General features: G+C 34.5%; 1 protein-coding gene across 5 annotated transcripts in view; it reads right to left on the bottom strand.

Annotated features, from left to right (window-relative positions):
- Positions 1 to 25,097, bottom strand: part of rut (adenylate cyclase rutabaga) — a 681,419-nt gene that overhangs the window by 122,470 nt on the left and 533,852 nt on the right. For all 5 annotated transcript variants that reach the window (XM_069827313.1, XM_069827316.1, XM_069827315.1 and 2 more), the window contains exons 8-11: positions 23,546 to 23,673; positions 18,280 to 18,438; positions 15,560 to 15,704; positions 11,662 to 11,826 (exon numbers count right to left, since the gene is read on the bottom strand). In XM_069827313.1, coding sequence (XP_069683414.1) covers positions 11,662 to 11,826; positions 15,560 to 15,704; positions 18,280 to 18,438; positions 23,546 to 23,673 — 597 coding nt within the window. The remainder of the gene's footprint in view (positions 1 to 11,661; positions 11,827 to 15,559; positions 15,705 to 18,279; positions 18,439 to 23,545; positions 23,674 to 25,097) is intronic.

Raw genomic sequence — 25,097 nt, 5'->3', positions numbered from 1 at the left:
GAAATTAACACGCAACCCAATTTCAGAACACACACACTCTTTGACTCTACATTACACCACACGAACACACCGTCACATTAAACAAAACAAGAGGTGCCAAGACCAACAACGATCAGTTCTGAGGATGACCCATAATAGGTCAAAACATGTAAACCAGGTACGATGGCGAATCTTGTTTTGTTTCCTGTGAGGGTGTGTTCGTGTGGTGTAATGTAGAGTCAAAGAGTGTGTGTGTTGAGAATTTCATTGGGGTGTGTTTTTGTGTGTCTGTATATTTCATATTGTTCTAGTCTGTTTAGTAAAACACACCCCAATGAAATTCTCAACACACAACTCAATTTCAGAACACTACATTTGACTCTACATTACACCACACGAACACACCCTCACAGGAAACAAAACAAGAGCCGCCAAGATCAATAACGACCAGTTCTGAGGATTACCCATAAAAGGTCGAAACATGTAAACCAAGTACGACAGAATTTAACACAAGAAAGTCTTGTGATACATATTTCGAAGTGATAGTGTTAAAAGTTGTGTAATCAAGATGTATAAAATTGTATCTTTATTTAGCGGAGAGTCGGGTAGTATCGGACAGTGCGTTTCTTTCATCTACCACCATATGGTAGTACCTGAATGACATGTTACATTTCTCTATGCGACATCACAGAAACGTAACCATGTCAATCAGGTACTATCATCGTGTGGTAGATGAAAGAAACTCACTGTCCGATATTACCCGATGTCCGATACTACCTGACTCTCCCCTACTATATTTATGTTACAAGTATTAGCAAAATAAAATAAAAATAAATATAAATTTAATATTTTCATGTCTCTTTAAAGGAACAGTGGCATGTTCTGAGCACAATTCGAGAACTTCGGAAATAATAATAAAAAAAAAATTATCACTTAACAACCAGGGAGGGTTTTTCTTACATTATGGAGCATTTACTCTACAGACAAGAAATAATAGTTTGCTACACAATACAACACAGTCATTTCATGACGGACTGCTGGGAAAAATGGTAGTAAAGAGAACTTCTTGAGTGAGTTCTTTCTCCTCTTTACAGGAGTCTCACAACTTTTGTACGGGTGGCAATACTGGAGATGTGAAGTAGTTCTACACATGGTCCTTATGGAGATCTTGATACACATGCATTTACATAGTATGGTCAATAATTCTGTGAACTGTTAACACCGTTGAAGCAGATATGATATCCTGGATATCTTCAAAGTACCGGTAATGTCAAAACACAAGGCGCACTTGTACCATTTCAGAAGTCATTGAATACTATACAATGGTTCACACACATCTCGAACAATCTCGGGAATCAGAGTAAGTCTTCTTCCTAAATTTAACATTTGTATTAGTTTGTCTCACAGGTAATGTCAGTTTTTTAATTTTGGCATTTTGTAAGATTCTAAAGATTTCGTTTACTTGGGAAGCTCAATTTACAGGACGCTACAGTCATTATTGCGTATTGTGAGCATAACAGTCGTCAATTGTTAATACAAAGAATATAAACTGAAGGTGATAAAGTTTGAGATTACTGCAGTTCTTCTAAGCACTACTGAAAATAAGATTATAAAGTTGCTTCCCCAGCTCAAAGAATATGTGAAGTCGAGGGTGAAGGTGTCGTTAGTGGAACCATCGTTCCAACACTGGAGAAGAATATATTAAAGATTTACAACGTCCTAGAAGACGTAAAGTATGGAATATTGAGAATACACGCAGAGTTTTGTACGAAAATCCAAAAAAAAAAAAAAATACTTGTACTGTAGGTTGTCATAGCAACTTGGTGCTTCAAAAGATACAATACATCGTCACATTACAGCACTTAGAAAATCATACAGAAGTTGTAGATCTGTACGTCATGAACTGACACCCGAACAGGCTCAACGCAGAGTGGATCTCTGTCGTCAGCTTATCGCTAATCCCATGGATGATAGATTTATCAGGACAATTGTCACATGTGATGATAAATGGATATATTACCACAACTCTGACACCTCAGAACAGTGGCTCGATCCCCGTCAGTCTGACAAAGTCGTCGTCAAACAAAATCAGTTCGTCTCCGAAGTAATGTTTTGTGTCTGGTGGAATTTGGAAGGTGTGATTCACAGGGAGTTTGTTTCTGCGCGGAAGAACTTTTCAAAATTTGGAAGCCATTGAAATGGGTATCACCGAATTCTTCACATCAAAAACCAGAAACTGGTACCACTGTGGGACAACAAACCTCGCTGAAAGGTGGCTCAAGGCTATAGAATTTAATGACCTTATACAAAAATGACTATCTAACGAAAGATACAAAAATATATAAATACGGTTTAAAAAACTATTATTATAATACAGGACTGTAAGGCCAGAAGGACCAAATCCTTACAATTTTTCTACCTAAACTGAATTTTGAACAAAAATTTAAAAACAATATACAGGGTGTTTAAAAAAAGTGTCGCGTATTTTTACAGGAGATAACATCGGTCGAAACTAGAAAAAAAAGTTCCTATAAACATGTGTCTGGAAAAAAATATCGGTTAAGATATGAGCCATGCTGTAACATGGCCTACGATATTCACTTGTCTGTTATGTACACACTACAGAAGGTGGTCTATGTGGTTACCACGCATTGTTACACATGCTTCAGCCCTTCTTCTCAGTAACTCACGAACTCTTGTGACTTACGAACCTGGCCATTGTTGGCTTTGCTCACATACATTGTATACATGCTCCTGTAACATTTGTAATTTGTCGATGGGTTTGGCATACAGCAATGTCTTTAAATGTCCCCAGAATTCCAAAGGATATAAGTCAGGTGATCGGGGAGGCTATGCTCGACCAATCCATTGTCCATTAAAACTCTGGATTAGGTATTGGTATTGGCATACGAGATGTAAATAATGGGGTGGTGCCCCATCGTGCATGAACAGAAAGACAACCTACACCACTGAATACTGTACGTACTTACTAACACAAGTAAAATGATAGACTCCGTACTATCCTGGACCTTTGTTTACTGCTACATTCTCTGTTTACTTCTGTTGAGGGATGTTATCCACTCTCAAAACATGCACTATTGTTTTGTTTTTTTTAAACGAATGACGATCATAGGCCACAATACAGCATGGGCCATATCTCAACAGACATTTGTTTCTGAACACATGTTGACAGGAACTTCTTTTTTTCCTAGTTTCGATCTATGCTACCTTCTGTAAAAGTATGCCACTTTTTTTTAAACCCCCTGTATATATAGTAGTAATGGGACTTTTCAATGGCAATTGGGGTACAACAAGCAAATATATATGTTGCTTCCAAGCTGTACATGCTAAGACAAAAAAATGGAAAGATTCGAGAAACTAAGTGGCGATGAACAGACCCCGGACGCACTCATATAAAGCTACATTCATACTAGAATGTTTTATGTTTTCCTTAGATTCTTTGCGGTGGGTGTCAAGCATCAACATTATGCATAACATACACATAAAGAAAGATTCGACCTACTGTTGTGGATGAACGGTTTTAAGTGCTAGTGCACTAATTGCAAGATCACAGGATCGAATCCTGCCTCATTCTTATTTTTATTTACTTACTTTTTAACAAAAAATCTTTACCATGCCACTTATCGTCTGTTTTTTTGCATTTAAATCACATGTGAGTTGTAGCATTGATGTGCACACACAAAAACGAAAAATAATCTTTCTTCTTTCTTTCAAAAATGTTATGTTTTATTTAACGACGCTCGCAACTGCCGAGGTTATATCAGCATCGCCGGATGTGCCGGAATTTTGTCCCGCAGGAGTTCTTTTACATGCCAGTAAATCTACTGACATGAGCCTGTCGCATTTAAGCACACTCAAATGCCACCGACCTGGCCCGGGATCGAACCCGCAACCTTGGGCATAGAAGGCCAGCGCTATACCAACTCGCCAACCAGGTCGACTCTTTCTTTCATGTAATGAAAATAAATAATGAAGGAACATATCCCAACAAAAATAAATACTCTCACATAAAAAACAATACTTTTTATTTTTATTTTATTGGGTTATTTTACGACGCTGTATCAACATCCAGGTTATTTAGCGTCTGAATAAAATGAAGGTGATAATGCCGGTGAAATGAGTCCGGGGTCCAGCACCGAAAGTTACCCAGCATTTGCTCGTATTGGGTTGAGGGAAAACCCCGGAAAAACCTCAACCAGGTAACTTGCCCCATCCGGGATTCGAACCCGGGCCACCTGGTTTTGCGGCCAGACGCGCTGACAGTTACTGCACAGGTGTGGACTAAAACAATACTTCCAATAACAGCTACGTTACCCCTCAGCCCATATCACTTGCCTCAATTTGAGCCATGGATGAAATCAAATTTTGAATTGTATCAATATTGTATCCCAGACTTCTTGAATTTGAGCCCACAAGGTGTCCTTTGTCCTCCGTTGATTTGCAGGCCAACTCGATTCCATTTGTTTTTTTTCGCCTCTGCCCATACATTTTCAATGGGATTCAAATCGGGTGAACAGGGAGGCCAGTCCACCACCTTAGCAAACCAATATGAAACCGCATTGGATGTATGGACAGGATGATTATCCTGTACGAAATCAATGACTTCGTCTGGATAATGCATCCTCACAGAGGGAAGCATGACGTGTTTAAGAATGTTCCTGGTCAGTGTTTCGTCCAGCATCCACAAAACACCTAGACCATCACGAGACATCCAGCCCCAACAAGACACAAAAATATGGTCTCAGCGAAACTGCTTAACCACGTATTTTTTGTTGTATTGGGCTACCTCACGTGTAGAAGAAAATGTCATCTCATCTGAGAATATAACTCTATTCCAGTTGCGATTGGCATTTTCCTCTCCAAACGCGAGACAAAATAACCTATGATCGTCTTTAGGTGTTCTTTCTTTGCTGCTATGTGAGTCAAGAGTCCTACATCTTTTAAACACTGCAGAGCTGTTCGAGAAGGTCCAAGGAAATGAGAATCAGAATGAGAATCAGTTCTAATGGCAGAAACAGACTGGTGACGACTCCTGGCTGCTTCTGCAACCAGAGCTGCATTCTCACAGTCGATCCTCCTCGCAGCCTGGGAAATCGAATAACCTGCAGTATCAACAAAAGTAAGGAGCGATTTCCTTGTGGTTACGTCTTTGTGTGTGCGATCAGCCATGATCGAACTCAGTACAATGACAGAAAACGAAACACAGGAATACTCTGTTCCTTATATGCGCGCGCATTCACCTACATGACTACCGACAATATTGCAATTAACTACAGACGTGGACGAATTATTAACAAAATTGACGATTTTTATGATAATGCTGTTCACAAAATTTGACTTTTCAATTTAGATTATGGTTGACAATTTTGCATATTTCTAACATTACAATAGACAGAAATATGCAAAAATGTCAACTTTAGTTTAAATTGAAGAGTTAAAGTTTGTAAAAATATATAATAAAAATCTTCAATTTTGCTAATAATTTATAAATTAGCAAAAATGTCAACTACAGTCCAAATTGAAGAGTCAAATTTTGTAAAACTATAAAATAAAAATCTTCAGTTTTGCTAATAATTTGAAAATATCCAAAATGTCAACTGTATTCCAAATTGAAGAATCGAATTTTGTAAAAATATATAATAAAAACTTTCAGTTTTGCTAATAATTTGTAAATATGCAAAAATATCCAATTCTAGTCCAAATTGAAGAGTTAAATTTTCTAAAAATATACAATACAAATCTTCAATTATGCTAATAATTTGGAAATACGCAAAAATGTCAACTGTAGTCTAAATTGAAGAATCATATTTTGTAAAAATATATTGTAAAAATCTTCAATTTTGCTAATAATTTATAAATATGCAAAAATATCCAATGTAGTCCAAATTGAAGAGTTAAATTTTCTAAAAATATACAATACAAATCTTCAATTATGCTAATAATTTGGAAATACGCAAAAATGTGAACTGTAGTCTAAATTGAAGAATCATATTTTGTAAAAATATATTGTAAAAATCTTCAATTTTGCCAATAATTTATAAATTAGCAAAAATGTCAACTACAGTCTAAATTGAAGAGTCAAATTTTGTAAAACTATAAAATAAAAATCTTCAGTTTTGCTATAATTTGAAAATATCCAAAATGTCAACTGTATTCCAAATTGAAGAATCGAATTTTGTAAAAATATATAATAAAAACTTTCAGTTTTGCTAATAATTTGTAAATATGCAAAAATATCCAATTCTAGTCCAAATTGAAGAGTTAAATTTTCTAAAAATATACAATACACATCTTCAATTTTGCTAATAATTTGAAAATATCCCAAATGTCAACTGTATTCCAAATTGAAGAATCGAATTTTGTAAAAATATATAATAAAAACCTTCAGTTTTGCTAATAATTTGTAAATATGCAAAAATATCCAATTCTAGTCCAAATTGAAGAGTTAAATTTTCTAAAAATATACAATACAAATCTTCAATTATGCTAATAATTTGGAAATACGCAAAAATGTCAACTGTAGTCTAAATTGAAGAATCATATTTTGTAAAAATATATTGTAAAAATCTTCAATTTTGCTAATAATTTATAAATATGCAAAAATATCCAATGTAGTCCAAATTGAAGAGTTAAATTTTCTAAAAATATACAATACAAATCTTCAATTATGCTAATAATTTGGAAATACGCAAAAATGTGAACTGTAGTCTAAATTGAAGAATCATATTTTGTAAAAATATATTGTAAAAATCTTCAATTTTGCCAATAATTTATAAATTAGCAAAAATGTCAACTACAGTCTAAATTGAAGAGTCAAATTTTGTAAAACTATAAAATAAAAATCTTCAGTTTTGCTATAATTTGAAAATATCCAAAATGTCAACTGTATTCCAAATTGAAGAATCGAATTTTGTAAAAATATATAATAAAAACTTTCAGTTTTGCTAATAATTTGTAAATATGCAAAAATATCCAATTCTAGTCCAAATTGAAGAGTTAAATTTTCTAAAAATATACAATACACATCTTCAATTTTGCTAATAATTTGAAAATATCCCAAATGTCAACTGTATTCCAAATTGAAGAATCGAATTTTGTAAAAATATATAATAAAAACCTTCAGTTTTGCTAATAATTTGTAAATATGCAAAAATATCCAATTCTAGTCCAAATTGAAGAGTTAAATTTTCTAAAAATATACAATACAAATCTTCAATTATGCTAATAATTTGGAAATACGCAAAAATGTCAACTGTAGTCTAAATTGAAGAATCATATTTTGTAAAAATATATTGTAAAAATCTTCAATTTTGCTAATAATTTATAAATATGCAAAAATATCCAATGCAGTCCAAATTGAAGAGTTAAATTTTCTAAAAATATACAATACAAATCTTCAATTATGCTAATAATTTGGAAATACGCAAAAATGTCAACTGTAGTCTAAATTGAAGAATCATATTTTGTAAAAATATATTGTAAAAATCTTCAATTTTGCTAATAATTTATAAATATGCAAAAATATCCAATGTAGTCCAAATTGAAGAGTTAAATTTTCTAAAAATATACAATACAAATCTTCAATTATGCTAATAATTTGGAAATACGCAAAAATGTGAACTGTAGTCTAAATTGAAGAATCATACTTTGTAAAAATATATTGTAAAAATCTTCAATTTTGCCAATAATTTATAAATTAGCAAAAATGTCAACTACAGTCTAAATTGAAGAGTCAAATTTTGTAAAACTATAAAATAAAAATCTTCAGTTTTGCTATAATTTGAAAATATCCAAAATGTCAACTGTATTCCAAATTGAAGAATCGAATTTTGTAAAAATATATAATAAAAACTTTCAGTTTTGCTAATAATTTGTAAATATGCAAAAATATCCAATTCTAGTCCAAATTGAAGAGTTAAATTTTCTAAAAATATACAATACACATCTTCAATTTTGCTAATAATTTGAAAATATCCCAAATGTCAACTGTATTCCAAATTGAAGAATCGAATTTTGTAAAAATATATAATAAAAACCTTCAGTTTTGCTAATAATTTGTAAATATGCAAAAATATCCAATTCTAGTCCAAATTGAAGAGTTAAATTTTCTAAAAATATACAATACAAATCTTCAATTATGCTAATAATTTGGAAATACGCAAAAATGTCAACTGTAGTCTAAATTGAAGAATCATATTTTGTAAAAATATATTGTAAAAATCTTCAATTTTGCTAATAATTTATAAATATGCAAAAATATCCAATGCAGTCCAAATTGAAGAGTTAAATTTTCTAAAAATATACAATACAAATCTTCAATTATGCTAATAATTTGGAAATACGCAAAAATGTGAACTGTAGTCTAAATTGAAGAATCATATTTTGTAAAAATATATTGTAAAAATCTTCAATTTTGCCAATAATTTATAAATTAGCAAAAATGTCAACTACAGTCTAAATTGAAGAGTCAAATTTTGTAAAACTATAAAATAAAAATCTTCAGTTTTGCTAATAATTTGAAAATATCCAAAATGTCAACTGTATTCCAAATTGAAGAATCGAATTTTGTAAAAATATATAATAAAAACTTTCAGTTTTGCTAATAATTTGTAAATATGCAAAAATATCCAATTCTAGTCCAAATTGAAGAGTTAAATTTTCTAAAAATATACAATACACATCTTCAATTTTGCTAATAATTTGAAAATATCCCAAATGTCAACTGTATTCCAAATTGAAGAATCGAATTTTGTAAAAATATATAATAAAAACCTTCAGTTTTGCTAATAATTTGGAAATACGCAAAAATATCCAATGTAGTCCAAATTGAAGAGTTAAATTTTCTAAAAATATACAATACAAATCTTCAATTTTGCTAATAATTTGAAAATATCCCAAATGTGAACTGTATTCCAAATTGAAGAATCGAATTTTGTAAAAATATATAATAAAAACCTTCAGTTTTGCTAATAATTTGGAAATACGCAAAAATATCAACTGTAGTCTAAATTGAAGAATCATATTTTGTAAAAATATATTGTAGAAATCTTCAATTTTGCTAATAATTTGTCCACGTCTATAAAACTGACCAAAACGCAATATATACAGGGCTTTCATTTCAAAAGTTCCCAGTCTAAATAACAAATTATTTAAATTGAATTCAATTTAAAGAAAAAAGACGTCAATTTAGATATTGAGGGGGAAGTCTGAAACCAGGCTTAATTGCATTTTAGATATCACCCTCCACTCCCCAGCGTGATTTATAACAATTTATTTTGTGATAAATGCGTAAGAAAAATGTAATTTTGTAGTTAAAAATGGAAAAAAAAAAAAAAATTCTGTACGAAGCAACTATGGAATTCACAACACATTTTTTGCTCAGAATGTCTTCGGAAATAAGCTCTGCAAGTGACGGTAAATCCTCGTGAATCACCCTGTTATTGTGTTATAGATGAGTTGTGTTTATGTACTGATATGTAATTCATTGTAGTCTGCGGAAGTTCCAATTTCTTTTAAATAATTTAGACGTACTTTTGTAGTTCCCAATTTTTAGTATAATTTCAATCTGTGTTCAGTTTTTTACGATCTTCGTTATTCCCAATCTATTTTGGTATAAATCCAACCTAACTACAATTCACTATAAAATTTCTTAATTCCAATTATTTGTATAATTTGAATTTATTAATTTTTAATTTTAAGGTTTTCTTATAATTTAACATTTTCACATTGCTAGAAACTTGTGTAAGAATCTATTGACAGCCATTAAATATTGTATTATGTTATATTATATATAGGGTGATCCATAAGTAATGTCATTAATTTCAAGGGGTTACTCTTTGAGATATTTCAAACAAAAAAGTTTAATACAATTTTGCTCGTTTTTGCTTCCTTTTCGAGAAAAAAATTGTTTTATATTAAATATTTCATAGTGAGTTTTGGAAAGCCAATGACTGAATTCCCAATATGCTCAGTCAATTTAAGAGAGCAATGTATTATGATAATAAATTATTGAAATAATTTTAGTTTTGTCCTTTAAATGTGCAGAAATTTGATCCGAAGAAAAGTAACATTTTAAAATTCCTTTTCGGAACAAAAAGTTACATTTCTTCAGATCAAATTTCTGCAAATTTACACGACAAAACTAAAATTCTTTCAATCATTTATTATCTTTTTTTTTTCTAGTAGGTTATTTTACGACTCTTTATCAACATCTTATGTTATTTAGCGTCTGAATGAGATGAAGGTGATAATGCCGGTGAAATGAGTCCGGGGTCCAGCACCGAAAGTTACCCAGCATTTGCTCATATTGGGTTGAGGGAAAACGCCGAAAAAAACCTCAACCAGGTAACTTGCCCCGACCGGGAATCGAACCTGGGCCACCTGGTTTCGCGGCTAGAAGTGCTAGCCGTTACTCCAGAGGTGTGGACATCATTTATCATCATAATACATTGCTCTCTTAAGTTGACTGAGAATATTGGGAATTAAATCAATGGCTTTCCCAAAACACGCTGTGAAATGTTTCTTATAAAACAATTTTTCTTTCAGAAAGGAAGCAAAACCGAGCAAAATTGTATTGAACTTTTTTCTTTGAAATATCTAAAAGAATAACCCCGGAAATTAATGTCATTACTTATGGTTCACCCTGTATATTATATCTTAAAGCACTTCATGTAAGCTAACACAATCACGTATACAGTAAAACCTCTCATTTACGGATAGGACGTAACAATCTGTCCGCATGTGGGAGGTGTCCTTTATTGGGAGGGAGGCTCCCTAATCTACCAGTAAATTTATAATATGCATTATGTATCCCTTCACGCTTTAAATGAAATGTATTAATGCAGTTTAATTCTAAATACAGTATACTGCAGTAAATTCTTTGTAACTTTGAACTACAGTAGATAAGACCGAAAAAGGAAAATACAGTACTGTGCCATACAATTTTATTTTACGTCTACAGTTATGCAGTATTGTAATTTACAGTTTTCAACTTAACCTTTACGTTCAGGTGCCATGTCTCTCGAAACAGAACAACTGATTGAAGTGAAGAGAATAAACCTACTAACCCTATCATGTGTCGAATACAATTTCACGATCGCGGAAACCCACCCGACAGATTAAATTTTATGACTTTGTTTATCCACCTGCTACCAACTAACAAGGGGTAGTGGTAGCCTACGAGACCCTTATTGTCTTCTTTCATGTTAAGAAATTTCTGTACAGTTCTCAAAACTAAATTTTCCATTTTTGTAACACATTAGGTCTTGAAATCCAAGTTCTGTCCGCAGTCAGGAGGTAGAGCAAGCTTTAGGACTGTGAAACAGCTGTCCGTGTCCGTGTCTGAGAGCGTCTGTAAACGAGAGTTAAATTTATCATTATTTCTATATTTTTTGAGTTGGGACATAAAAATCTGTCCGTATATGAGGAGTGTCCGTATCTTGGGGGTGTCCGTAAAGAGAGGTTTCACTGTATAAAGAAACGGAAAGTCACTCAAGAACATCTGTAGATGACAGTGCTTGTATTGTGTAGAATGCAGTGTCAGTCCACGAAATTATTGACTCTACTACGCACTACAAATGGCGGCACATGTTACCTTGAAGACGATGCCCGCCCGCTGCAGCCGACGGCCATGACACCCACCACCGTGTTGACCCCACTTACCTTGCGGGCAGCGTTTGCCTTATGATCGCCAGGCTGCACTGTGGCGATGTTGGAGAAGGGCACCTCCATGGAGTACTTGATAGAGTGCAGCAGCTGCACCACCACGCTGGACACGTTCTTGAACGACAGCTTCCGCCGCTGAGCCGCTCCCAGGGCTGACCGGACCTGAAACAACAACAGCAGCTGCAATACTCGACAGGCCCAAATTTGGTTATATTCTGCTATACAGTCCAGGTCTCCTTACTCTGTACTTTAAGGGTTAAACCTATTGCTACACAATGTCAGTGGAGGTAAAATCGTAAAACGGCGAACGCTAAGCTCCGCCCACGACCCCTTTCCACTTTTCCCCTAAAAGCTCGCCAGACACTCTAGCGGGAAAGAGTGGAAATAGGGGTTGTAGCTAGAATGCAATATACTGAGTAAATGAAACTCAAGAAAGTTTTTATTTCTCGTCAGAAAGATACAAAAATAATTCACAACAAAACCGTTGCCAAGGAGAGCTGAATTTCCATAGCCCACTCCGTTGTATCATGAACATACACGTAGGCCAGTTGTGACTGCAGAACTCAGAGCCCTACAGGGTTTAGGGTGGGGGTGACAACTAGTGGAGGAAAGTGGAACAAAAAGAGTGAAGAATGTGGCATCTACGAAGCAAAAGAGGAACTTCGTCCTGTCTTCCTCAGTCTCTTTTTCTCTCTCTCACCAGCCCTCTTCCTTCATGTCTTTCTTTTTTTTTTCCTTATGACTTAGCAGAGGGTAAGATTCGATCCATGTATCTTCCTAACGAAACAGACGCAAGCTTTTTGGTCACGCTCTCGGCTACCGAGGCGAGTTGGTGGTAGAAGGGAAAATGAATCTATTTATGTTCAAAGGAACTGCACGGGGGACAATGACCGAACAGCGTGGGTAGAAAGTGGCGGGCTTGTGAATTTAGCTTGGTAGGGGTTGACTCCAGGGGTGGCATAAGTGTTAACGCGCGCTGATAAAGCTTCATTGTGTCCATGTCCAGCTTCGAGTACAGACAGAATTACGATTTGCCCTTGTTTAATGCACATCAATTTTGTTGTTGTATTGTGTTGTGTTGTATTACATCCGTTAGTTCGAGGAAAAAACGTAAATTTGGTTGTATTGTGTTGTAAAATATGAAATACGTGTGAGGCGGTAGGCAGTGATCCACCAAAGCAGGGCAGATAGTAGAGAGAGAGAGCAGGTGAGCAAGATGCCAAGCGGCGAGGGTGGGGATAACTTCCCCTACTGGCGTTCGCTGTTTTACGATTTAACCTTAGTGGATTATAGTGATTTTCTAGTTGCCAGATTGGATTTTATTTTGCCAACTTCGTTTCGAATTTCAGTACTGATAAATACAAGAACTACCAGTTACTAACTGATATGTTGGCAGCATTGTTTGCCTTTGAAGAAGCTGCCAACATTCACAAAACAAAAGTTACTAGTGAGTGTTATTTGAAATTTGAACGTAATTGATAATAAATAATATAGTAATAATTAATAAAGAAATGGGATACATTTTAAAGTGGTATTCGGTTTTTCGAGTTCGTATTAATCATTTCATGTCATCGAACAAAATAAATTTTTAGGTTAGCTCTCATGAATCGTAAATTGTATAGTGAAACAAATTAATTTTATGTTGCGAGACAAGGTATATTTTCATATTAGATCAGTGAATCAATTAATCAATGAATCAATCAATCAATCAATCAAAACTAAATAAATATAAATAAATACATAATGAAATAAATGAAAAATAAATAAGTAAGCAAATAAATAAATAACCAATAAATTAATAAACTAAACGATGAAAGAGTAATGGAACGGAGAAAAATTCTCTCCGGCGCCGGGATTTGAACCCGGGTTTTCAGCTCTACGTGCTGATGCTTTATCCACTAAGCCACACCGGATACAACCCCGGCGTCGGACAGAATTGTCTCTGATTGAGTTCCAACTCTTGGTTTCCCTCTAGTGGCCGCCCTCTGCACTACGTCATAGATGTCTATGAACAAAGGACCGAAGTCCATACATGTGCTGAGGTGCACTCGTTAATGAGTGACTAGTTGGCCGGGATCCGACGGAATAAGCGCCGTCTTAAATCACTTCGTGATTTACGCATATCATATATTATTTCAATGTACCGAAGTACATATGATATTTCCATGCAGATATTCTGCGTCATCATACGATGAAAGAGTAATGGAACGGAGAGAATTTTTCTCCGTTCCATTACTCTTTCATCATATGATGACGCAGAATATCTGCATGGAAATATCATATGTATTTCGGTACATTGAAATAATATATAATAAACTAAAATAAAATAAAATTGAATATATACATAGTGCATGTATTAATGTTTGAGTTTCAGTATATAGGATTGTGATTTCATCTGCTTTGGTGATATCTGGTAACAGTTGGCAATATATTAACTTCTTAGGAAATGTTGTTGTTGTTGTTGTTGTTGTTGTTGTTGTTTTGTTGTTGTTTTCTAATGCCAGGCGTTTGACAATAAAGTCATTTGACCTCTTGCACTCCAATATTTTTCAAAGATATTATCATGGCCAGCCAATGAAGCACAGATTTTGAGGTGTTCCGAATCCATTTCTTGGTTTAAGTTGCACAATGGGCAGTTAGGGGACTGATATATTCCAATTCTATGCAGGTGTTTGGCCAAACTTCTTAGGAAATACTCTTACGTTAACACCACTATAAGTCTATCAGCATTTATGTTACAATCCATTAGAACTTCAAACATTACGAGAATTCTGTGCAGAGGGCTTTTCAGAAGTAACTTGTAAGAGGACAAAACTAGGGTTGCCATATTTAAAAAGTCAAAATCCGGGACACTTTACTTTCATCTTTAAAATGTGCGAAATGAAAAAGGGGAAAAAATATATCAACTTTCTTGCACTAACAACGAAAACACGTGGCCAATATTGCGTGAAGTTACAAAATTGTCAATGTAAATTATTACAAATTTATCTGGAATTCAAGGAACTTACATACGACACTTTTTGCAGATAATCAGATACTTTTGGCAGAAAACGAGGATCATATACAATTCTCCAATCTTTCCTATTTTCTGCTTTCCTCTTTGTCTCCTCATATGATCCATATATCTTAATGTCGTCTATCATCTGATATCTTCTTCTGCCCTGAACTCTTCTCCCGTTCACCATTCCTTCCAGTGCATCCTTCAGTAGGCAGTTTCTTCTCAGCCAGTGACCCAACCAATTCCTTTTCCTCTTCCTGATCAGTTTCAGCATCATTCTTTCTTCACCCACTTTTTCCAACACAGCTTCACTTCTTATTCTGTCTGTCCATTTCACACGCTCCATTCTTCTCCATATCCACATTTCAAATGCTTCTGGACGTTTCTCTTCACTTCGTCATAATGTCCATGTTTCTACCCCATACAGTACTACACTCCACACAAAGCACCACATACAGATGTGTCACAAAATTAAATAATGTAATAAAAGAATATAATATGTAAATTTCAACAAAGGAAAGAAAAGCAATGGCAATGTGAAGGAAGGACAAACAAAAATAAAATTAGCTAGAGATGAGAAATAGATGAACGGGGTTCTACATTCAAATATATATTCAGGTTACACAATGTAATACAGTTATTAATCTCATTTTCTTCGTAACTGAAATTAAAATTATAATACTATTTCCATAATGATATCAAACTGAGGCAATCATAATGTGAACTTATGATCTGCACAAGGGCATCAAGATTCAATTTGAGTTACTATTTTTAATAGAAATAATATTATTACCTGAAGCAAATAAAAACTGTAATTTACTATTGGGAAGTTGATACTCCCTTCTCCTACAATACAAAATAACAGGAGAAAAGATAATCTAGGAAAGAGTATGTTACCTTTCTCCGTCGTGCTGGTGGTACGATGAAGTATGTGGCAACACTGTGATCCCGCAAGTACTGGTTCCTGGTTGCACCGTGTCCTGCCTCCACCTCGTACTCTCCCCCAAGGTAGTCCAGGGTCGCTTGCGTGATGTGAACGCGCCTGTAACATCGGCACACCTTGTTAAATACCAGACAGTGGCTTGTACCACTCTTTCAAAACTATCGAGATATTTACACTCAGCTTTCTAAAATATCAATAAAACACAGACTACAGTTAAATTTCATCATATTTGTAATTTTTAGTGACTCAACCTGGGTTCTGTTGATAATAATTTACAAAATAACACTTACTTATGGCTTTTAAGGAACCCGGAAGTTCATTGCCACCCTCACATAAGCCCGCCATTGGTCCCTATCCTGAGCAAGATTAATCCAGTCTCTACCATCATATCCTACCTCCCTCAAATCCATTTTAATATTATCCTCATACCTACTACTTTACCTTATAGGTTTATCTAACTTTAAATAAATACGTAGTCTACTAGTCGTTAAAACTTGAGAATATTGCTGGAGAACCTTTTAAGTGTAGTGTAAATATTCGTAATTTAAATATGTATTGTATTGATTAAGGCTGGTTGAGTGGAAGAGAAGGCCTTATGGCCCTAACTCTGCCAGCGAAAATAAAACATTATTATTATTATTATTATTATTATTATTATTATTATTATTATTATTATTATTATTATTATTATGTCTCGCCCTCCCCAAAGGTCTTTTTCTCTCCGGCCTCCCAACTAACACTCTATATGCCTATATATGCTACATGCCCTGCCCATCTCAAACGTCTAGATTTAATGTTCCTAATTATGTCAGGTGAAGAATACAATTACAAACTAATAATATTACTAAATTTGTAGAATATCTCTGTTCCATAATGCTAAGAAGAAAACTGACAAATAAATAGTAAAAATACTAATGTTATTAGTTATTACTTACTCACTGGCTTTTAAGGAACCCAGAAGTTCATTGCCGCCCTCACATAAGCCCGCCATCGGTCCCTATCCTGTGCAAGATTAATCCAGTCTCTGTCATCATATCCCACCTTACTCAAATCCATTTTAATATTATCTTCCCATCTACGTCTAGGCCTCCCTAAAGGACTTTTTCCCTCTGACCTCTCAACTATATGCATTTCTTTCTTGATTCGCCCACACGTGCTACATGCCCTGCCCATCTCAAATGTCTAGATTTAATGTTCCTAATTATGTCAGGTGAAGAATACAATTACAAACTAATAATATTACTAAATTTGTAGAATATCTCTGTTCCATAATGCTAAGAAGAAAACTGACAAATAAATAGTAAAAATGTTAATATTATTAGTTATTAGTATATAGGCCTATTAATATTTTTCTACAAGTTTGCATTCACCCATCATTATAAATCATTAGTGAGGTTTGTTTGTAGGGAAGAGATGTAATGCATCTGTTTCGTTTGTAGTCAATAATGGTAAACTAAATCATAATTAATTATCTAGTTTTGGTTCTTCAGATGAAGACTTAACCAAGGTTTCCTCCTATAGACAACAGAAAGTGTGTAACATTATAACTACATAACGTTCATCAAATTCATATAATTTCTTTGCAACCTTTAATTTATAATTTTTAGTTACGGTAATGTGTCGCTCAATTTTTTACGTATAATTTTGCTTAATACGCACAATTTTGGTTTCGCCACTCTTCTCTCTTCTTCCCCATTGCAACAAATATAGACACAAAAATACTGCTTGCATTTTAATTTGCGCCATATTCACACTCACTGCCATCATGATTATCGTGGCACTGGTATATACAGTTACAGTCCAAGAGGCCGTGACATGCATGTGGTTCTCTGACCAACTCATAATTTGTAAAATATTTCTAGCGAAAATTAAGAATATGTTAGTAAACTGAAGAGTATCAAGCAACAGGAATTATAACTATTAGTAATTTGTAAATTTATTCTAATAATATTAGTAAAATCAAAGTATAACATTATTTTAAGTGATAATGCTTCATTTAATTTAGGATGCTCATTATTATTATTATTATTATTATTATTATTATTATTATTATTATTTATCATTATTATTAATTATTGGTTTTTATTAGTTGTGTTTATTATTAATTGTCATTATTGAGTGTAATTAGTTACCACTGCCACCGGGTATATACCCATTTGCAGTGTGAATAAATACATACATACAAACTACTCCTTAAGTCAATGTATTGGAGGCCGGGTAACTCAGTTGGTAGAGCAATTGACTACGAACTGGAAGGTCCGGGGTTCGATCCCGAGTTGTGACAGGATTTTTCTCGTTGCCGAACTTTCAGAACGGCCCCGAGGTTCACTCACTCTCCTATAATTGAGTACTGGGTCTTTCCCGGGGGTAAAAGGCGGTCAGAGCGTGGTGCCGACCACACCACCTCATTCTAGTGCCAAGGTCATGGAAAGCATGGGGCTCTACCTCCATGCCCCCCAAGTGCCTTCATGGCATATTACGGGGATACCTTCACCTTTTTTTTTTTAAGTCAATGTATTAAAATAACATATAGGTCCAATGGACCATCCATGCAATTTTTTTAACAAAAAATAGGTTGCCCGGAGAAGAGTTAAAATTCTTTTCAGATATCTTTTCAGTAATTTATGATAACAAAAGCGTACAGCCAATCTGGGATCAGAAGCTGGACTCTTACCCTGGCTCACCGCCCGCCTCCATATTGTTGGCCAGAGTGACGTCATTGGACCACACGTCGTACTGCCATTTTCTCAACCCCAGCACCCCACATAGGACGCGTCCCGAGTGAATGCCCACCCGCATGTTGAGCTGCACGTCCGTCGCCTCCACCACTGACCTGCAGGTACAAGGCTAACGGTTCAAATCCAGTTGAGGGCAGTGCACTTTAAAAGTAACAAATTTAATAGTACTGGTGTACAGTTCAGTGCAAGTGAAACAAAATATTTTGGTTCTTACTCAATACAGATCTACAAATTCAAACTGAAACATACCAGCTAATGAACAACTTCAAATAGTATCTGGGAACGTTCTTAAACTCAACATGGAGGAGGAAATCAATATTAGAATTCAAAACCAAAATAATACTCTAAAGAAAGAAAGCAATGGCAAAGGAAGCTTTTAATAGGAAAAGAAACATCTTCTGCAGACCTCTGGAGGAAGAATTAAGGAAGATACTAAAACGCTTTGTGTGGAGTGTGGCATTGTATGGGACAGAAGCAAGGACATTACAACGAAGTGAAGAGAAATGACTAGAAACATTTGAAATGTGGATATGGAGAAGAATGGAGCGTGTGAAATGGACAGACAGAATAAGAAATGAAGCTGTGTTGGAAAGAGTGGGTGAAGAAATGATGATGCTGAAACTGATCATTAGGGCTAGGATTTTGATGAAATTGCATCTTTTTTCTAGTAAGCCAGAAACATAGCTGCTTTAGTATTTATATGTTATGTGATAAACTGAGTGTTTTAAGACATATTTGTTAGGACTTTTTTTTTTTTTGCATTTTTTGCCTGTTTCAACTCATAGGAGCATCCTTTGTGTTATTCGGACATTTTTGAGGCATTTTCATTTAATTTTGGCCACAAATCCCCATTATTAATATAAAATAATGTTTATTTCCTTTGATATTTTGTCTACATATTTTGTCCGTTAATACCCTTTATTTTTTACTTGGTTATTTAACGACGCTGTATCAACTACGAGGTTATTTAGCGTCGATGGAGTTGGTGATAGTGATATATCTGACGAGATGAGGCCGAGGATTCGCCATAGATTACCTGACATTTGCCTTACGGTTGGGGAAAACCTCTGAAAAAACCCAACCAGATAATCAGCCCAAGCGGGAATCGAACCCGCGCCCGAACGCAACTCCGGATCGGCAGGCAAGCGCCTTAACCGACCGAGCTACGCCAGTGGCTAATACCCATTATTTTGTATAATATTTTAATCGTTTTCTACACAAATATTACCCTTTTAACGTAGTACACCCCATGTAATGGATCAGTCCAACCACCCCTTCAATATAGACTCCTCTATACCTGCTAGTTCCGGATAAGAGTGGCCTTGTGGTGGACTATATGGAACTACATCAGGTAAAATAATTAATGAAAGTGTACCACTTAGAAAAAATTATGTAAAATTAAGTAAACTTAAATGTTGGTACAAGAATTTAATTTGATTACTAGTCTAAATATGAAGCAGTACAAAACTCCTTTTCCTACTAAGCCAATTTTAGAATGTAAGATCAACTTTTAGGGCATTTTAAGGGGATTTTTTAAAATATTTTTAGGTCATAAATACATTGTTTTTAGGACATTTTTTAACGATTTATAGGTCATCAAAATCCTAGCCCTACTGATCAGGAAGAGGAAAAGGAATTGCATGTAGAAAATAAGTGAGATAGAAAATGTAATACACTTAAGAAATAGATTCGATTGGATGTGACGTAGTAAGAATTACCAACAAGTATTATTAATGTGTTCGACATAAGTGAACTGGAAATCAAGAAAGGAGTTGTAAAAGTGTCAATTTTGAATATCATTTAAATTAAGTCGTTAGGTTTTAAAGGTGGGAATACTGATCACCAGAGACCAGAACTTTGGCAGAATGTCTTTTTAAATGTGTTAAATCTACCTTCATTTTGAAAGTAAATCTGTACGAATTATACCTTCGTGATTGAAACGTCACAGTTTTATGTTGCCCTTTTCTGCCTTTTTTAATATAAATGCCTAATTTACAAGATAAATGCTTTTTTGCCTTTATTTGATTATTTATCTATTATTTATCAATTTATTATTAAAATTTCCTACAGGTATAATATATTTTAATTTATTTCTATAACCGCTACAATGAAAGTGACTTCACCGAATGTATATTATTGTCTTTCAGTCAGTTCATATTCTCTTTGCAACAATGGGTGCTGCCGTGCAAAAATGTATAACAGTAAGCGTTTTAATTATCGCTTGTGTTTATTTGACGAGGCAGCAATGAGTGCGGGTCTAACGTTATTTTTAACGGTTATTTTTCTTCCAGCTTTCATTGCGACGTTGTTGCAGCTAGCTAAATATTTCATATCGCAACATATCAGTACAACCGAACACAAAAATGCACTTCCCAAGGCTACTGGGAAGAAGATTTCTTTGCTTCCAACAGTAATTGCAACATCGAGTCTAAAATCTCAATTTGCATTCGACTTATGTAAAGCTTTTCTTGCTGCCGAAATCCCTTTGTGGAAAGTGCAAGGTTGTAGGTCTAGTGCAAGGTTTTTGTAATTGCCTTTTATTGCGTATTTTAGCTATTTATAATGCCTTTTTGCCTGGCTATTTTAGCTATTTATAATGCCTTTCTTCCTGCCTATTTTAGCTATTTATGATGCCTTTTTTCCTGCCTATTTCAGCTATTTATGATGCCTTTTTTCCTGCCTATTTCAGCTATTTATGATGCCTTTTTTCCTTCCTATTTTAGCTATTTATGATGCCTTTTTTCCTGCCTATTTTAGCTATTTATGATGCCTTTTTTCCTGCCTATTTCAGCTATTTATGATGCCTTTTTTCCTTCCTATTTTAGCTATTTATGATGCCTTTTTTCCTGCCTATTTTAGCTATTTACGACGCCTTTTTTCCTGCTTGTTTTAGCTATTTATGATGCCTTTTTTCCTCATTTTAGCTATTTATAACGCCTTTTTTCCTCCTTATTTTAGCTATTTATAACGCCCTTTTTCCTGCCTATTTTAGCTATTTATGGCGCCTTTTTTCCTACCTATTTTAGCTATTTATGATGCCTTTTTTCCTCATTTTAGCTATTTATAACGCCTTTTTTCCTCCTTATTTTAGCTATTTATAACGCCTTTTCCCTGCCTATTTTAGCTATTTATGGTGCCTTTTTTCCTACCTATTTTGGCTATTTATGATGCCTTTTTTCCTGCCTATTTTAGCTATTTACGATGCCTTTTTTCCTGCCTATTTTAGCTATTTATGATGCCTTTCTTTCCTGCCTATTTTAGCTATTTATGACGCCTTTTTTCCTGCCTATTTTAGCAATTTATGACGCCTTTTTTCTGCCTATTTTAGCTATTTATGATGCCTTTTTTCCTGCATATTTTAGCTATTTATGATGCCTTTTTTCCTGCCTATTTTAGCTATTTACAATGCCTTTTTTCCTGCCTATTTTAGCTATTTATGATGCCTTTTTTTCCTCCTATTTTAGCTATTTATGACGCCTTTTTTTCCTGCATATTTTAGCTATTTATGACGCCTTTTTTCCTGCCTATTTTAGCTATTTATGACGCCTTTTTTCTGCCTATTTTAGCCATTTATGATGCCTTTTTTCCTGCATATTTTAGCTATTTATGACGCCTTTTTTCCTGCCTATTTTAGCTATTTATGACGCCTTTTTTCCTGCCTATTTTAGCTATTTATGACGCCTTTTTTCCTGCCTATTTTAGCTATTTATGACGCCTTTTTTCTGCCTATTTTAGCTATTTATGATGCCTTTTTTCCTGCATATTTTAGCTATTTATGATGCCTTTTTTCCTGCCTATTTTAGCTATTTACAATGCCTTTTTTCCTGCCTATTTTAGCTATTTATGATGCCTTTTTTTCCTGCCTATTTTAGCTATTTATGACGCCTTTTTTTCCTGCATATTTTAGCTATTTATGACGCCTTTTTTCCTGCCTATTTTAGCTATTTATGACGCCTTTTTTCTGCCTATTTTAGCCATTTATGATGCCTTTTTTCCTGCATATTTTAGCTATTTATGACGCCTTTTTTCCTGCCTATTTTAGCTATTTATGACGCCTTTTTTCCTGCCTATTTTAGCTATTTATGACGCCTTTTTTCTGCCTATTTTAGCTATTTATGACGCCTTTTTTCCTGCCTATTTTAGCTATTTATGACGCCTTTTTCCTGCCTATTTTAGCCATTTATGATGCCTTTTTTCCTGCATATTTTAGCTATTTATGATGCCTTTTTTCCTGCATATTTTAGCTATTTATGACGCCTTTTTTCCTGCCTATTTTAGCTATTTATGACGCCTTTTTTCCTGCCTATTTTAGCTATTTATGACGCCTTTTTTCTGCCTATTTTAGCCATTTATGATGCCCTTTTTTCCTGCCTATTTTAGCTATTTATGACGCCTTTTTCCTGCTTATTTTAGCTATTTATGATGCCTTTTTTTCCTGCCTATTTTAGCTATTTACGACGCCTTTTTTCCTGCTTATTTTAGCTATTTATAATGCCTTTTTTCCTGCATATTTTAGCTATTTATGACGCCTTTTTCTGCCTATTTTAGCTATTTATGATGCCTTTTTTCCTGCCTATTTTAGCTATTTACGACGCCTTTTTTCCTGCTTATTTTAGCTATTTATGACGCCTTTTTCCTGCTTATTTTAGCTATTTACGACGCCTTTTTTCCTGCTTATTTTAGCTATTTATGATGACTTTTTCCTCCTTATTTTAGCTATTTATAACGCCTTTTTTCCTGCCTATTTTGGCTATTTATGATGCCTTTTTGCCTGCCTATTTTAATGATTTATAATGCCTAAACTTCCGGTGTCTGCTGATCACTTTAGATGCGGACAAATAAGAGATTATAGAGAATGAGTGTAAGGGCAAGAGGAGGATACAGTAATGAGGGAATGTAAGTAAGAGGTATGAATCTAAATTATAAGAGCGTCTACAAAAGGTATATCAGTAATGAATGTAATTGTGGCACCGGATACAAAATTGTGAGGTCCACATTACATGGATGTAATTGTTGATATCAAATATATCATACATATCAATAAATTAAATATAAATTTAAAGAAAAATTATGTAGATTTTGAGAATTGGAACATCCACAGATCCATCGCCTTAAGAAATGGAGGAAAAAATTAACTTGAAAACTTCTAGCTTAGAGGGTTATCAGAAACATGAATTTGCAGTGTTCCATGTGCATACTCACGCTATGGCATCAATCATGTCCAAACCCATCTCGACTGTGCAATGCGCGTGGTCGGAGCGGGGTTCAGGCAGACCTGACACGCAGTAGTAGCAGTCCCCCAGGATCTTGATCCGCAGACAGTGATTGTCCTGCAACAAGGACATCCTCATGTAGGTCTGAGGGTCATCCTACAGCTTGATTAGAAATGAACACTGATATGTTCTATATTATTATTAATAATAGTAATAATAATAATAATAATAATAATAATAATAATAATAATAATAATAGACCTAATAATAATGCCTATTATTATTCGGTTGAGAAGCTTTTGTCATCCAGTCTGCTGTCAAAAAATCTGAAAGTTAGAATTTATAAAACAGTTATATTACCGGTTGTCCTATATGGTTGTGAAACTTGGACTCTCACTTTGAGGGAGGAACATAGGTTAAGGGTGTTTGAGAATAAGGTGCTTAGGAAAAATTTGAGGCTAAGAGGGATGAAGTTACAGGAGAATGGAGAAAGTTACACAACACAGAACTGCACGCATTGTATTCTTCACCTGACATAATTAGGAACATTAAATCCAGACGTTTGAGATGGGCAGGGCATGTAGCACGTGTGGGCGAAGCCAGAAATGCATATAGAGTGTTAGTTGGGAGGCCGGAGGGAAAAAGACCTTTGGGGAGGCCGAGACTTAGATGGGAAGATAATATTAAAATGGATTTGAGGGAGGTGGGATATGATGATAGAGAATGGATTAATCTTGCTCAGGATAGGGACCAATGGCGGGCTTATGTGAGGGCGGCAATGAACCTCCGGATTGCTTAAAAGCCGTTTGTAAGTAAGTATTATTATTATTATTATTATTATTATTATTATTATTACTATTATTATTATTATTATCAATTATTGTAAAAATGAAAATTATTGCATTTCTTCGATTGTTACCGTCTTTTGTTTCCTTCATTGCCTTAAACTTACAGACGAACAATTTTGAGAGTTTTATTCTCATCTGTCACCAATATTACATTTCTACGTCTATTCATCCAAAAAATATAATCCTCTGGAACCCCACCATGACTTTTGGGACACACTGTATTTCCATCACAATCGGAATATATTTTCTGGGTATCAGTGCCGTCTTTTAATATTTCTTACAACAAGAAAGAAAAGTTGTAGGGATAATTGTGCTTGGCTCACTGTTCTTTGCCTTGGGGAGTGGAGTCATATCTTACTCTCATCATCTGGAAAGAATTGGTACTCAGGGCTGGAAAAGTGGTTTGTAATTTATAAGACAAACATGCTACAAGAAGTTAATTATCAACTTTTATGCAAGAGGGTAGCACAGTACAGCTCTTCAGGAGCCTGCAGTCAAGAACCCTTCTGAACGCACCCCCGCTCCCCACAGCTCCTTACCCCTTTGCCAAACGCTCAACACATTTCCGCACTCCTCAAGCTTTCCATTCCGAAGCAATCTTTTAACCTTCATGCTTCCAGCATCTTTACACAATGGCGACATGTGTATACAGCTGCAATGAAGACGGAGACCACAAGTAGGGGCGTGGAGCTC

The sequence above is a fragment of the Periplaneta americana genome, chromosome 6 (assembly GCF_040183065.1).
Source record: "Periplaneta americana isolate PAMFEO1 chromosome 6, P.americana_PAMFEO1_priV1, whole genome shotgun sequence".
NCBI lineage: Eukaryota > Metazoa > Arthropoda > Insecta > Blattodea > Blattidae > Periplaneta > Periplaneta americana.
This window is presented reverse-complemented; position numbering and strand designations above follow the sequence as displayed.